The sequence below is a fragment of the Ceratotherium simum genome, chromosome X, assembly GCF_057802395.1.
Source record: "Ceratotherium simum simum isolate JZ-2026a chromosome X, ASM5780239v1, whole genome shotgun sequence".
Lineage (NCBI taxonomy): Eukaryota > Metazoa > Chordata > Mammalia > Perissodactyla > Rhinocerotidae > Ceratotherium > Ceratotherium simum.
The window spans coordinates 109,659,131-109,675,280 of NC_141940.1; the positions used below are offsets into that span (position 1 = coordinate 109,659,131).

The window sequence follows — 16,150 nt, forward strand, 5'->3', positions numbered from 1 at the left end:
TTACCTTTCTAAACTATAAATCTAAGCATGTTGTTATTAATCTGCTTACAACCTTTAACAGCTCTCCAAATCAAAAAGGTAAAGCAGGCTTCTTAGTGTATTCAAGGGCCTTTACGACTTGGGCTCTGCCTATTTTGCCACTCTTATTTCCCACCATTTCTTCCATTCACCTCACCAAAGACATTGTTTGCACCCCAAAGAAAAAGTCTCTGAACACTCAAAGATCTTTCACATCTCCCTGCCTTTAAATATGCTCTCCTCTCTGCCATTCCTCCCTCCTCAGCCACCCACTGAACATTTTATTCATCTTTCAAATTGAGTTCACCCCAAATTATTTTTTCAAAGATGTGATAACAGCATTATTATTTCATTTCTTAAAAAATCCTTGTCTTTGAGAAATACATACTAGAATACTTATGAACGAAACGATATGTGGAATTTACTTCAAAATAATACGGGAGGGAGGGAAATGGATAGGAGTAGAGATGAAATAAATTTAGTTGTCTTCAACCAAGCTTCCACAGAACTTTGCTTTATAACACTTTCATAGCATTTAGCTCACTCAAGTGTACCCCAAATTTCCCACCATTCCCTCCCTCAGTGCTTCCAAAATACTTTATGTATCCAGTTATATATCTTTTCACACTCAACTGTAATTACCTGTTTCTGTTTGTCTCCTCTCCAGGACTGTGAACAATACAAAGCCAGGGACTCGCACTGTTTAGCCCTAACAACTAGTAAGGTTCCTAGCTTATCACGGCTGATCAATAAATGTTTTCGAATGAATAAAGACACAAGAAAAGTAAATATGGGCAAGAGTAAAAATAATAGTTTATATATGATTCGTTTTCCTCATGTAAACAAATTCAGAAAAAAATAACATTTTTTAGGTAGAAAAACAATGGAATAGGGTTTGGAAACTGAGTGGCTTCTGCTATAACAAGTCAACTAAGAAAATATTTAAGGCCCCCCAAAATTATTTCCTAACATTGTTGAAATTGGGCATTCGATAATATTGTAAATTTTAGTAATCACTGGAATTCTATTTACCTCCTCCATCCAGCAATAAGCACTATTTATCCCAAACTCTACTGCTTTATAGTATTAACTTTATACACACATACATATAAACACATACACACACACACGAAGGAAGGCAATACAAAAGTGGAGAGAGAGTAGATACTTCGGAATAAAACATACTTGATTTCAAATCTTCACCCTAAAGCTAGCTGGATGTGTAACCCTGGACAAGTTACTTAAACTGAGCCTCAGTTACTCAATCTGTAAAATGGTGATAACGTCAACATTATAAGATTGTTGTAAGAACAATAATATATATTAAATTCTGGCGCACAGATACTATTTATTGAAGGTTTACTATTACCTATTTTTATTGTTACCAACTTGTTACAAATCTCCAAGTAAATAATCTTTCTTGGGATAAAAAAGCTTAAGTTTCAAAAAATTTTTTAAATTGTCCACATTGACTTGATAACAATCAAACCACAAATACAATCCTAAATGTTTTTTCCCCTGAAAAGAGAGCTTTATTAACAACAAACCTTACCAAACGAACTTTATGTCTTCTGATGGAAATGCCAATTGACTCAAAGGTCATTAGAAGATGGGTCTGATGCGTCTGAAAGTATTTTGCACACATTAGCACCGAGCTCTTCCTTGAAATATTAATTCAAATGGACTTAAATTATATATGTGCCACCAGGCCAAAAGAGTTTAATAAGCATTAGTTAAGAACTAACCAATCTAATGATTTATTAACATTCAGCTTGTATAAAAGCAGTTGCATACTGTAGAAAATAGTGTTTTGGATAGAATTTTCTCTTAGTTGAAAACTCTTTGGCCTTAAAACGTAAAAACAACTAAATGGAGAGAACATAGCTATATTATTACTTCACACTCACTGGCATCAAAAAGTTTTATTAAGGGCCAGCGCCGTGGCTTAGCAGTTAAGTGCACGCGCTCCACTACTGGCAGCCCGGGTTCGGATCCAGGGCGCGCAGTGACGCACCGCTTCTCCCGCCATGCTGAGGCCGCATCCCACATACAGCAACTAGAAAGACGTGCAACTATGACATACAACTATCTACTGGGGCTTTGGGGAGACAAAAAAAAAAAAGGAGGAGGATTGGCAATAGATGTTAGCTCAGAGCTGGTCTTCCTCCGCAAAAAGAGGAGGATTAGCATGGATGTTAGCTCAGGGCTGATCTTCCTCACAAAAAAAAAAAAAAGTTTTATTAAAGTTATGGTCTGCACAAAGTAAAATTTCCAATTTATAATCAACATGTTAAAAATGGTGACATACTTTCACTTATCCAAACTAGTTTAAAGAGTTCTAAGCTTAAATTATTTGCTATAATTTTTGTTAATCTCTTTTAAAACTACTTAACTGAAAGCACTTATTTTATTAAAATATGTACTAGAAATGAAGCATCATATATGTCTACATTAGAATAGAGACCCTCTAGCCAAGTGTTCAGTTTTTGGCAGGAGTGACCCCATGCTCCAGAAGCGTATTAGTTGTTTCCTTTGATGTTACTATAGAAGGTAGGCACACATATCCAAGGGCCCTTGTTTTCCATAAGAACATATTATGTCACCATCACTTATTAATTTTGCTAAACCTTTAAAACTGAATTATGCATTTTTGCCTGGACTTTAAAATTTAGACTTTAATATTTAGGGTAGTAAATTTTGCAAATTCACTACCCACTCCTGACAGTGTGAAACTAGTATAAGGATAGACATATAGATCAATGGAAGAGAATTCAGAGTCCAGAAATAAACCCCTCACATTTACAGTCAATTATTTTCAACAAGGGTGCCAAGAACATTCAATGGGGAAAGAATAGTCTTTTCAACAAATAGTACCAGGACAACTTAATATCCACATGCCAAAGAATGAAGTTAGCTCCTTACCTCACACCATATACAAGAATAAACTCAAAATGGATCTACTCTAAATGTAAGAGCTAAAACTACAAAACTCAGAAGCAAACACAGGGATAACTCCTCATGACCTTGGATTAGGCAATAATTTTTTTTTAAGTGCTAATCAAATGGAATTTTTATTAATTCTTTTTTTTTTTTTTTTTGTGAGGAAGATCAGCCCTGAGCTAACATCCATGCCAATCCTCCTCCTTTTTTTTTCCCCAAAGCCCCAATAGATAGTTGTATGTCATAGTTGCACATCCTTCTAGTTGCTGTATGTGGGACGCGGCCTCAGCATGGCTGGAGAAGCGGTGCATCGGTGCGCACCCGCAATCCGAACCCGGGCCGCCAGTAGCGGAGCGCGCGCACTTAACCGCTAAGCCACGGGGCCGGCCCAACAATTTCTTAAATATGACACCAAAAGCACAAGCAACAAAAAAATATATAGATAAATTGGACTTCATCAAAATTTAAAACTTTTCTGCATCAAAAGACACCATCAAGAAAGTGGAGACAACTGACAGAATGGGAGAAAATATTTGCAAATTATATATCTTATAAGGGACTTGTATCTAGAATATATAAAGAATTCTTTCAACTCAATAATAATAAGCCAAATAATTTAAAAATGGGCAAAGTATCTGAATAGACATTTCTCCAAAGAATATATACAAATGGCCAATAAGCAAATGAAAAGATGCTCAACATCATTAGCCATTAGGGAAATGTAAATCAAAACCACAACAGGATACCACTTCACATCCACTAGGATGACTATGATCAAAAGGACAATATTAACAAGTGCTAGAGAGAATGTGAAGAAATTAGAACCCTCAAGTACTGCTGGTGGGAATGTAAAATGGTGCAGCCGCTTTGGAAAACAGTCTGGCACTTCCTCAAAAGGTTAAGCACAGAGTTACCATATGACCCAGCAACTCCACTTTCACATATATGCCCAAGAGAAATGAAAACATATATCCACAAAAACTCGTACACAAATGTTGATATTATAGTCATAACAGCCAAAAAGTGGAAACAACCCAAATGTCCAACAACTGATGAATGGACTAAAAAGTATACCCATACAATGGAATATTATTCAGTAATAAAAAGGATCAAGTGCTGATAGATGCTACAACATGGATGAACGTTGAAAACATTATGTTAAGTGAAAGAAGCCAGTCACAAAAGACCACATATTATAGGATTCCATTTATATGAAATGTCCAGAACTGACAAATCTATCAAGACAGAAAGTACAGTAGGGGTTGCTTCATTGGAAGGGACGGAGAGGGTTAACGGGAGTGATAGCTAAAGGGTATGTGGTTTCTCCTTGGGGTAATGAAAATTCTCTAAAATTGATTGTGATGATTCACAAGTTTGTGAATACACTAAAAACCATCGAATTGCACACTTTAAACGGGTGAATTGTACGGTATATGTATAAAGCTGTTACCCCCAAAAAAAAGTTTATTTCAACACTTAAGTTGAATATAGGATTAGAAAGGAACACAATTCTCACTCATCTTCAGCCTAACTGTTCCAATTAAAAGACATGGGTGATGTCCACAAGATCTAGAGTGACATCTCATTAATTATGTTAATATCAGAGGCACCAAAAGAATATTTTGTTTCCTGCAGCTGTTGTAAGGCAGTGCCTGACTCATCATCACCAGATCTTCTCCAACTTTCCCTATTGTACAAACTGATGTTTCACAAAATAGCATCTTGATTATACAGCTGCAAAGTGAAACTCCAGGAGGTTGAAGACCACTGCAAACAAATTAGGGATGTCTGGCAGCTGTCTCAGATTAAAGGAGAACTAAGAAACAACCTGAGTAACAAGTGGATGACTCAAACACTCCACCTCTTAGAGCGCCAGAAAATTCCTAAGTGCCACAAAGCAGTACCACGATATCTAGCCTGAAGAGAACCAAGTAAGAGCCAGTAGCTACTGGCAGGGAAGATACATATCATTAATACCTTGGGTGACGCATGATGTCCAGACTTTCAGCTATAGCATTAGTATATTCGTTTATTCAACAAATATTTCACACCTAATATGCATAGGGTTTCATGGGGAAGATACATAAGTAGCTAAGATGCAGTAGACGGTTCCTGTCCTCAAGAAACATAGACTCAATTTAGAAGCAATCATAATCTAGACTGCAAAGACTAGACGAAGAGGTCATCTTGACCTCAAAGGCAGCTATACTGTGACAAAGAGCATTTGTGTCAATATACACTACCACAATGCTATAAAGAATGAGGATTGATACTTCATCATTTTACATGAGACCTTCAGGGGGAAGAAATCCGCCAAGATGGACACTAAAAACTTTATAAAAACTACTTATTAGGCTCTTAGATTCAATGACTTACTGAAATTTCTAAAGAGAAGAGTATTTGGGCTTCTGTTCATGCTCTTCTTTGACTTATTAAGTGATGAATAAATATCATAGGAATTCAGAGATACTACCATCTCTCATCATATTATGAAAGCATTAAAGTTGACCACTAATAATGGCATCTCAGCAGTCTCTATCACAGATAAAATCAGGCCATAGTTCCTCTATACGCTTACCACAAAGCCCTTGTCAATCCTAAATTTCTGAAATCAATATAGGTTGTAAGTTAAAATGCAGCATAAAAGAAGTAGCTTTACTGGGAGGCAGAAACAAGAAAAATGCTAATTAATTCCAAGGCATCCAACTGGTTTGATTCCAAAGCCAATAGTAAATTAAAGTTTATACCATGATCATTACTTTGAAGGAAAAAGGGATGATGTGTGGAGGGAAGGAAAAAAGAGTGAAGTGCTTGTATAATAGAGAAAAGATACTACCAAAAGTCACCATCTCTAAACCCAATTTAAAACCAATCCAACTATTTCATTATAGTAAAATAGGGGAATAAGATAACTTGTGTGTGTGTTCTTTGTATTCTTTGAGCTTGGATGTGACATTCTATTCTAAAAGGAAAGGAATAAATTATCACTGTATTATTAAACTATATATTACATATACGTATACAAAATACACTAAAATATACTACAATAGCAGTTTGTGACCATCCAGATTTACTTTTTCAGGAATGTTAAAATCTATGTAAATTTAGCATAAACCCAGGGCCGAAAAGAAAGATGACTATATATAAGATTTTCAATGAAAATTTTACAAGTCTGGACTCTGTAATACAATACACGAACCTAGTACACTATGTCAACTGTTACTAAAGCAACTTCTGGTTTTTTTGATGACTTTCTTGGAGGGTTGAACTTCCTAAAAGAGTAATAAAAGCAAAAGGTAGTGTGCAGCTAAAAGTCAAACCAATGCCATGCATTTTACTCCTTAGCAAACAAGTTTAAGACAGAAAAAGGCAGAAAAAGGAAAAAGAAATCAAAGAGAACAGAAAGTGCTTTCTCTTAAGTATTTCACCAAATCCTCTTCCCCTCATAAAGCATGATGAACCCAACTCCCTACTTTCTCCAGCCTTGCCCTGGGTTGCCTGGTCTTGCAATAGAAAAGCTGGCAGTGGTATTTAAAAATAATATTTTCATACTAAATAACACATCTTACGTACAACCTTAAGACTCCCAATCTCAGATGGCCCCTCAATGAAGTTGAGCCATCTATCTTATAAGTTCTTAGCTTCTTGCTCTGGCCCATCCCCATAAGGCGAAGGCTTTTTCAACCCTTTGCCACTATCCTTCAGCTTTCCACTCAATCTCTGCAGGTCCTTATACATTAGTAGGTGAATTTGCTGCACAGAGAAAATAGCTCCCAACACTTAAACACTCCTTTTACTTTCTACCCCTGGCTCTCCAATTTTACCAATAGGGGCCTCATCCTTAACTGCCTTCCAGTCTCAGAGAAGAGGACTCACTCTTCCTCTCTAGGACTCACCTATCAGCCCTCCACTGCTGCCCTGGACCCTACTCCCTTCCTCTTCTCTGGAACCTAGCCCTTCCTTTATCTTTAGTCCCTCTCTGTCCAATGGTTTGTGTTCTGCACCTATAAGCCTATAAATATGCTCAACACACTTTCACCATGCAGCCCACCATCAAAAGCTGTACTCTTGCCTCTTGTATCCCTTCAATGACCTAAATGGCAATTTATACAAACCACTTCACCTACTCCACTTCCACCAACTTCTCAATCCATCACAGCTCATCTCTTCAATCTCCTCTCCATTGGCCCATGCTTTATTAAAACTATTCTAATTAAGATACCAATGACCTCCTAATTATCCAACGAAAAAGCCCACTCTCCTGAGTGACCAACACTTGTAGAAATTCTGTTTATCTCTGACAGTGTTAAAAACACTCTCTAAAGGTTTTTATCCTCCTCCTCTTCCCAAAACCTCCAGATTTTCACAGGCTTTTCTCCTCTGCTTACTTCTTACACACCCAAAGGATCCATACTTGACACACTTATTCTACAAGCACTCTCTGGGGACCACCATCGATTTCCACATAGGATACTACCTATATTCTGTTGTCCCAAATTTCTTCCTCTAGCCACAAACTCTCTCAAAAGCACCAAATTCATATTTTCAACTGCCTAGAGAAAACATCCACCAGATTGTCCCCAGCAAGCAACTCAAACTTTTAACAGGCCCTCAATAATTTCCTTTCCACCAAATCTATTCCTTCTCTCAAGTAATGGCATGACCAGGCACCCAATCTCCCAAGGTAGAAACCTTTGGGCCTTCCTTGAATTCTCTTTCTCCCTCAAATGCCTGCCCCTATTCTATCTGTCACCAAATCTCATCCATTTTACTTTCTAATCTCTCTTGAATCCAGCTCCCTCTCTCTGTCCCCATCACTATGAAGGTACTTAGGATCTTCTTTATGTCATATATGACTCATTTCAACTACTCTCTGCCACTGATCTCTCCCTCACCTATTCTTGTTCCATGTTACCACCAGGATTATCTTCCTAAAATAAATTCAAACTTGAAACAGGATACCATATTTTTCCCTGTCAGATTGGCAAAAACTAAAAAGGAAAATAATACCCTGTGTTGGTCAGTGTAGAGAAATAGACATTCTCATAAACTTGGTGGGAGTATATTTGGCAAAATATTGAGGCAATATAACCAGACTTGTAAATGTGTCTACTCTTTGATCCAGCAATTCTATTTCTAGAAATTTATTCTAAGGAATTAAACGGAAAGTGCACAAAGATATACAAGTACGTCCTAAAGTTCCCATCATTCCCAGCAAAGGCCAGGACCATTTTTACATACTATACCATTTGCCTGGAATGTCTGCCTCCCACCCATGCCCTTCTTTAATTTGTAAAACTAGAACTCATCCTTGAGTTCAAAGGTCAGCAACTCCCTTCTGTCTCCACAGCAATTGAGTCACACCTCTGCATCACAATGTAACCTATCTTTGGCTCCCACAGTAGACTGTAAGCTCTCCAAGGAAAATGGTTTCATGTATTTTTTTTTATTAGCACAAATCCATTTCTGCACTACCTACAACAATATCTGACACATAGTAAGGGCCCAATAAACATGTGTTGAATGAAGGCATTTTCTTCCTCTTTACACAAAGAATTCTCTGATTTACAAAATCTCAAGAACTTTTAAAAGGTATTTCCTAAAATGCTGGTGGACTTCAATATATGTTATATTAAAATCCTGTATTATAACGGGTATTCAAGCAAAGCAAATAGTCTTGTGAATTTATATAAGCAAATAGTCTGTGAGTCTTTATTTGTTTGAAGCTTAGTTCCTAAAGGCATAAGAATCTCCATACTGAGTCAGAACTGTGGTCTGTCCAACTGAAGCTTTTTATCTCTGCAAGTGATACCAAGAAATAAGCTCTAAGAAGACATAGCTGCCCTCCGAGACGTTAAGTTAAACATTCAGAGTGTGTTCCAAAACACCTTACTTTTCTTCAATAACCTAATGAGTCCATCATACTTAAAATCATGTTTTGGAATCATTTATGTTTCAATACTATGCCAGAGCTCTTTTCCATGCTATCTGTTATATAAATAGCATTTTATATATTATATAAGTAAAGTACGTAAGTATTACAAAGGTAGTACTGTGCATCCATATACAAGAATATAAGTAGTTTGGTTACACATTTTTTTCCAAGTTAAACTCCTTTTAAGTTTCCAGAGGGTTCCTAATTCTAATAAAGGCTGGTAACAGCCTAATCACATCCTTCACGATTTCACGAAGTTCAGTTCTATTCCTTTCCATCTTTGTCCTAGACTGAAGAAATTTTATCTTTCTATTGCATCCTTATAGAGAAAAAACTCTACCTTGCACCATTTCACTTTTCTTAATTTTGAGTTATCTTACAGGCTCCAAACTGAAACAACAATGCAGGTCCATAAGATTTACTTTAATTTATAGAAGTCAAGAAAATTTCACCCCTGATGTAAGTTAGCAAAGGCAGCCTTCAAAAATACCTTTGACAATCACTGTACCCCAAGACTTACAGGAAATCATAAGGTAGTCCTCACAGTTGCTTTTGTCATCATCTTGCTGGTCCACAGGGATCCCATTGGCATCTATGACTGCTTCAGAGGCACAATCTGCTACCAATACTTCTTCTGAAACTACGTCAGTTGTCAGAGGATCAGTGACGATTTCTGCCTCTACTACACTATCATGAACCACATGCTCAACGTGTCCAACATCAGACACATGTATAGATTCACTCGTCAAGACATGTTCTGGCATAGACATTGAGGCTGAAGTAATATCAGAAGCTAAAACATCATCTGGGACTGTGCAATGTGCTAAAGAAACTTCTTCGGTTACATCTGAGTCTAGCACTTGCTCAGGAATGATGACCGTTTCAGATACATCTGCTTCTTCCATGATATCTGGGCATTGAACATCTTCTATAACAACGTCCTCGATAACATCTTGGATTACAACTGAGTCTGGGTCATCAGGAACAAAGTTATGCACAGTTATGTCTGAATCCACAACATCTGAAACAAAAACAGTTTCTTGTACTTCCACAACAATTTGATCACCATCCATGTGTGTAGCATCAGCTCCTTAAAAAAAAAAAAAAATTAAAATCACAAATTTCAAGTAGGCATGCATGGCTACCTCAATTAATGTAAATGTGATTTAATTTCTACCAGGAAAACAGACTAGCTCCTCAGGTTTCTCAAACATTATGATAGATAAAGAAATAAAGAGGGAATCTATTTTTGAATCATTATCAGAAACAGAAATTTTTAATGCAAGAACTTTTATATTCATCCCAAATCAATTGATAAGGAAATAATAGAAAAACAAAGCAATTGAGGCAGTCGCAAAAGAAAAATATTCATGAAAGTAAAATTCTAGGCTCACTAAAATTAAATCCATATACATAAGAACTTAAGGGATGATTATAAAAATTAATAAGTAAAGCAACTTCAAGTGGCAAATATACCATTTTCCTTCATTATGTTTTTCTCATTTCTTTTCCTTCTTGCTCCATCTTTCTCTCAATTCATATTTTTCTTCTTTCCATCTCTCCCATGTATTTCTTTTACTTCCCTTCTATTTTTTTTGCTTTCTCCCCCTTTGTTCTGGTACAATCTCCCACCAATATCCTCCATTTATGACTATGGAAGTTTAGAAATTATCCTCTGAATCCAGGATATAAAAGGATTGGGGCATAAATGAAAAAGGGGCTAGAAGGCCACAGTTAAGGAGGAAAGACAACTGGTCAAGAAGCCTCTGTGGATAGATAAAATGAATAAAAGAGCAGCTGCTCTGGAGCGGTGGAGGTTGAGGTTAGTTGGAGCAGGGTTTGCCCCAACTTCACCAGTGTACTCCACCTTCACCTGGCCTCCTCCCATCCCCCATTCCCCAATCCCTCAGGCAGTTCCTCAGAATATAAGAAACCCTACTCTAGTCCACTCTGCAGTTAAGGAATGAAGGTAGAGGGTTGAATCAATTGAAGCCCAGTGAGATTAAATGACTTCACCAAGATCACACAGTTTGCACAGATTATGGTGCTCACTAATTATTACTCTGAATGAATGCCACAAATGGGAATCAAAATCAGATATCCTTGCCAAAAACATAATGTAAGATAAAATAAAAGAAAAACAAATTCGGTATCTTGGCTCCTGGTTCAGAGAAAAGCAAACGAAGTTTTTTATAAAAGTCTTACCTAAAAATAAGCTATTCAGTCAATTAGTGCTTCTGGATGTGACTCAGAGCAGGCAGAGTCCAATGAGCTGCCTAACTCATTGACTGTGTATCACTAGCCAGGCCCTCAGAAAGACACATGGCTTTGTTCAACAAACACCAATGACCAACAAGGGCCAAAGAACCTTAAAAAATGTAAGAAATCTTAAAGCCAGTTAATATCCATTCTAACTACATCTAGAAATAATAAAAAGAGTATGTTTGCTTTAATTTCTATAGAACGTCTACGAAATACTTTATATTCATTTCTTTTCAATATTCTCAATATTAACATCAAGCAATAAATCACTGTAATCTCCATCTTGCAGACATGAAGATGAAAGCATTTAGTGGCAAGAGCACTGGTTACAAAATCTAAATCAGAGAGCAGAGTTTGGACACTTATTAGTTTTGCGACCTTGGGCAAGTCATTTAACCTCTGAGTTTCGGTTTCCTCATCAGTAAAATGAGGACAGTAGTATCTGCCATGCATACCTCACAGGACTGTTGTGATGATCAAATGGGAATGTATGGGAAGTGTTCTGAAAAACTGTAATGAGAGGTTTCATTATTATTAGGACATATGAAAACGGAGGCCCTGGCAGATTAAGTGACTTGCTCAAAGATAAACAAACACCATAAGTGTTAACAATCAGGGCTAAAATGCATATGCCGTTCAATCTACCACTTAGCCCATGACCCAGACTTGCTTGTGGCAAGATTAAGCTAGTAAATACTGTGCGTTTTTCTCCAAAGAGCTTAGTCTTTCTTTCAAGCACATTAATTATACTTCATGTTCTAATGAAGAAAGAATTATAACTTTGCATTTATCATTATCCAACTGAAATTACCTAACATGAGTCAAAAGACTATCCCAAATTGTTAAGAAAAATACACATACCCCCACTGGATTTAGAGATTAAAGAAAAGTTAAAATTAAAAATCACTAATATTTAATTTCCTGATAAAGTTAATGCTGTTTCTTTAATATACTGCAATATAATCATTTCAAGTCCAAAGGAAAACTCATTAACATTTTATTTATAAGGGTAGCTAGTTAGTGTGATATAAAACCATTTTACATTATAAAATTTAATCACTTTACAATGTTATATAATTGGAACCATGAATAATCTAAAATAGTGAATAATTTTTTTCTATTTTTAGAACTACATGAATTTAATTTTCCTTGTACAATTTGGGGAGTGAAGTAAGACTCCGTCTTCCTGAAGCAAAAGGCTCCTTTTGTCAACTTGTGAGAGACAGGGTTGTAAAAGTAGGATGGGGTCAGAACATGGAGGGCCTTAGGTTTATACTTTACTTGCTAGGTAATGGAAAACAGAGAAATGACATGATCCCATGTTATTTTACAATGAGTATTCTGATTGGTGGACTAGATAAAAGAGACTAAGGGTAAGGAAAAGAATTTAAAAGTTATTGCAGACTAAGAATGAGATTATAGAGCCTGTCTATGTGGTAGGAAGTAGAATGAAGAGATGTAAGCAAGGAACATTTTCAAAGGGAGAATAAGACTTAGTGCTCTAAGTGGGCAAGATGAGAATTACTGAAGATAACAATAAGGTTTTGATACTGCTGCTGTTACTGACAAGAATATGAGAGTTGGTTGTGAGGGAGTCAAATTTTTAAGGAGGGGTATAATAATGTGCTCACTTTAACATTTGTATTTTTGACAGGATAACAAGATACTAAATGTGAATATCAACGTGAGAGTCTACAATTTGTCCACTTGACAATCAACTCCAAATTTGGTAGCTGGGAAGCGGAACAATCCAAGTAGTTATACCTGTTGCATCAAAAAATGAATTTGGCTCTTGTGGTTGTAATTCAAGTCCATCTTCATCCATGGCCTTTAATTCTCATCAGTCACAGCTCCTAAATTAGGGAAAAAAGTAAACCAAGTATTACTTTTTTTATGTCATATATTAAAAATGTCATCATGATATTTACATTTCTGAAACACAAAATTATGTGACAGACGGACATCTATCAAAAATAAAAGAGAACTTAACTGATTTCCAATGACATATGGGCATCTATCTATATGACAAGGTAAGGCAGATAAATCAAACAAGTCAACTTTGCCTAGACCTTGTTTAATTGAGATACTGCTTACAAACATCAAGTGCACACATCTTGATGAATTTTGACACATGCATAAACCTGTGCAACCACTACACTACCCAGATCAAGATATAGAACATTTCCAGCACCCCAGCACTCTTGTCTCCTCTCAGTCAGTACACCCCACACTCCCACAAGGATAACTGGTTTTATTAAGGTTCAATTTAAACACACTGTAGCTTATTGGGTGGAAATTTCTGCACGATTTTCATATTACTTCTCTAAATTTACTGTAGTCTGCTATCTTTCAACCAACAACAGTAAAAATTTGAAGTACATAATTATAGTAAACACCCTTTGGGATTTCTGCCTAACTCACAATGACCTCTCTTAACTAACCCTCCAATCTAGAGAAGCAAATTCCCACAGTGTATTTATACTCTCCTGGACACAGTTGACTGGCACTAGCTATAAAATGGTAAAAATAAGTTCATCTTTGAGCACAATAAAATCAAAGTCCTATCCTTGAGAATCTGAAACCATGAGCAAGGGTCAGTCAGTCTCAGTCTCTCTTTCTCTCTCTCCTGGTGGCTGGAACATAGAAGCTGAGGAAGGCCATTTTCCAACTTCGGCTTAGACTAGTGAGATAAAGTTTACAAATAAAAAATAAAAAGAATCCAGTGAATGTGTTGAGAAACAGAGTAGAGGGAGCAGGGAGTGGAGGCTTACCAATAGCTTTTTAGTTCCTGGTTCTAGACCTTTCTGAGGTCCAGCTACAGAACCTTGTCTGCCTTGGGTTTTTGCATGACATCCCAATGATCTTAATGCTCCCTTTTCTACTTAAGCCAAAAACTTACAACAGAAAGAACTTAACCAATTAAATAATATACTACTTAATAGTAATCACTGTTTCAAAAGAGCAGACATCAAGGATTGTGGTTTACTCATGTTGTAAGTATTGCATAAACCTCCTCCCTCACTGGTTTCCTTATCTCTTTCTCACTTTCTAATCCAACTTCAATGGTACTATTAGATACATCTTTCTTTTATCTTTATCACTTTGCTGATGATATAAGTGCTGCATGCTTCTTATTAAAATTTCAAATAACAGAAACAAGAGTCATTTTTCTAAAGCATAAGCTAGCTAATGTCATTCCTCTGTTCAAAAATGTTTAATGGCTCCCTGCTACCTCCAAATAAAGCTCAAACTCCTGCCATCTTCTAAGTTCCAGCACCAAACTATCTTTCCATCAATATTTCCCCTTTCCTTCAAGCACCTCCTCCCACCACCACACTCGGCCAAACACAAATGCCCAATTTCCCCATGAGACCCCAACTCTATATTTGGCTCAGGGTTTCTTCTACCTGGAAGACGTTTCCCCTATCATCTCTCCTTGGACCTTTCCCCCAAATCCCCTTCTCCAGAAACAAATAAAGAGCTGAAAATAATCTCTCCCTTCTCTGAACTTCCACAGCACTTTTTCTTTTTTCTCTAATTGTACTTTTTTGCTATAAATTATGGTTATTTATATATGTCTTTTTTTTCAGATGCTAAACATATATATATATTTCTTAAAGAAATAGCCAGGAGAAAATTAATTAATATTAATATAATAAATGAATTTTCAACATGTCAACTCTGAGACATATTCTATTCATTTTCAAGAAAGAACACGTTCCATGTTATTTATTCGAACTGCTTCAAATTAAACAGATCAACAAAAAAATTTTCAACTACGAAAAATGGAAAGTATACCCGTTCTGAATAAGTTGTCACTCCTCTCTTCCCACCAATATCATCTCTGGCCATTATTCTTTTTCCCTCTTACAAAATGATAAACGTAAATTAATCTTCTAAGCATAATGACACACCACTATGTGAAATTAAGCCAATTAAGAAGGCAATAAATGAGATTCATTAAGGTATTTAAGGCCCCTCTCCTCAATTTCCCTACATAAACCCAATCCCATCAGCTCTAAGAATTCTCAACCTGCACAATAACTCCTTTTCTCGGCATTCATCCTCTTTGGCTTTTCTACTAGAGTTTGACAGATAATCAATCCCCTCGATTTGGAAATTCTCTCCTTTCTCAGTTTCCTTAAGTGACATCCTAGATCTCTTCCCACCTTCCCAACTGCTGTTTACTCTGCCTCCCCTCACCCATTACTGCAGCCTGGCCCAGGGTGGTGCAATCAGCCCTCTTCTCTTCTGCTCTTTATTCCATGGTTTCAACTACCATTTACACAAAGATGATTCCCCAAATCCACACACTCAGCGTAGCACCTAACACTTCCACCAGACTGTCTAAATATTTTCATCAGGATAAAACTCTGCTTTCTCCTGGCATGACCACTATGGCCTTTTCCTTCTTCTCTGCTTATATTCAGTCAGGTTGTCAGACCATGTCTATTCCTTCTCTGCAACTTCTCAGAAATCTGTCCCTTTCTTTTTATTCCCACTGTCACCATTCACTCTCAGCTTCATATTTCCTGATCCCTGTAGGATGAAAATAGCCTCTCAACTGGCCTTTCACTCCATTCTGCCACTCCCACAACAAGACTAGGAACCCTAATACAAAGTAAGGGCTGCTGCCAAATGCTGAGGCATTCCTGCAATCTGTGGCAGGCAGACTAACCCTCCAAAGCTCTGCTGATCACAGCGCTCCCCTGCTCAGAAAGTCTCAGCAGCTCCCCAATAGTCAGGGTGCTCTGAATATTAACCCAAGCTACCATAACCGACTTATTTGCTATTATTCCCATCATTTTACATCATATCCATTTCCTAAAAGATATTTTGGCCCAAATGGAGGGTGTCCACTCACCTTATTTTGACTTAAGTGAGCAGTAACTGTTCAACAGTTTTGACTGGTTATTTTTCCTTCTATTTTGTCATTATAAAAACTCAAATCAGAAAAAAACATGTTTTGTACTTCCAAGCAGAGATGACTATACT

At 36.8% G+C, this 16,150-nt stretch overlaps 1 protein-coding gene across 4 annotated transcripts in view; it reads right to left on the reverse strand.

The window, feature by feature from the left end:
- Positions 1-16,150, reverse strand: part of ZFX (zinc finger protein X-linked) — a 49,530-nt gene that overhangs the window by 15,799 nt on the left and 17,581 nt on the right. For 3 of the 4 annotated variants that reach the window (XM_087427163.1, XM_087427161.1, XM_087427162.1), the window contains exons 2-3: positions 12,920-13,008; positions 9,414-9,983 (exon numbers count right to left, since the gene is read on the reverse strand). In XM_087427163.1, coding sequence (XP_087283289.1) covers positions 9,414-9,983; positions 12,920-12,980 — 631 coding nt within the window. In that variant the 5' untranslated portion in view covers positions 12,981-13,008. Of the gene's footprint in view, positions 1-9,413; positions 9,984-11,610; positions 11,666-12,919; positions 13,009-16,150 lie in introns of those variants that run through there. The other variant, XM_014791173.2, reaches the window with a different exon arrangement.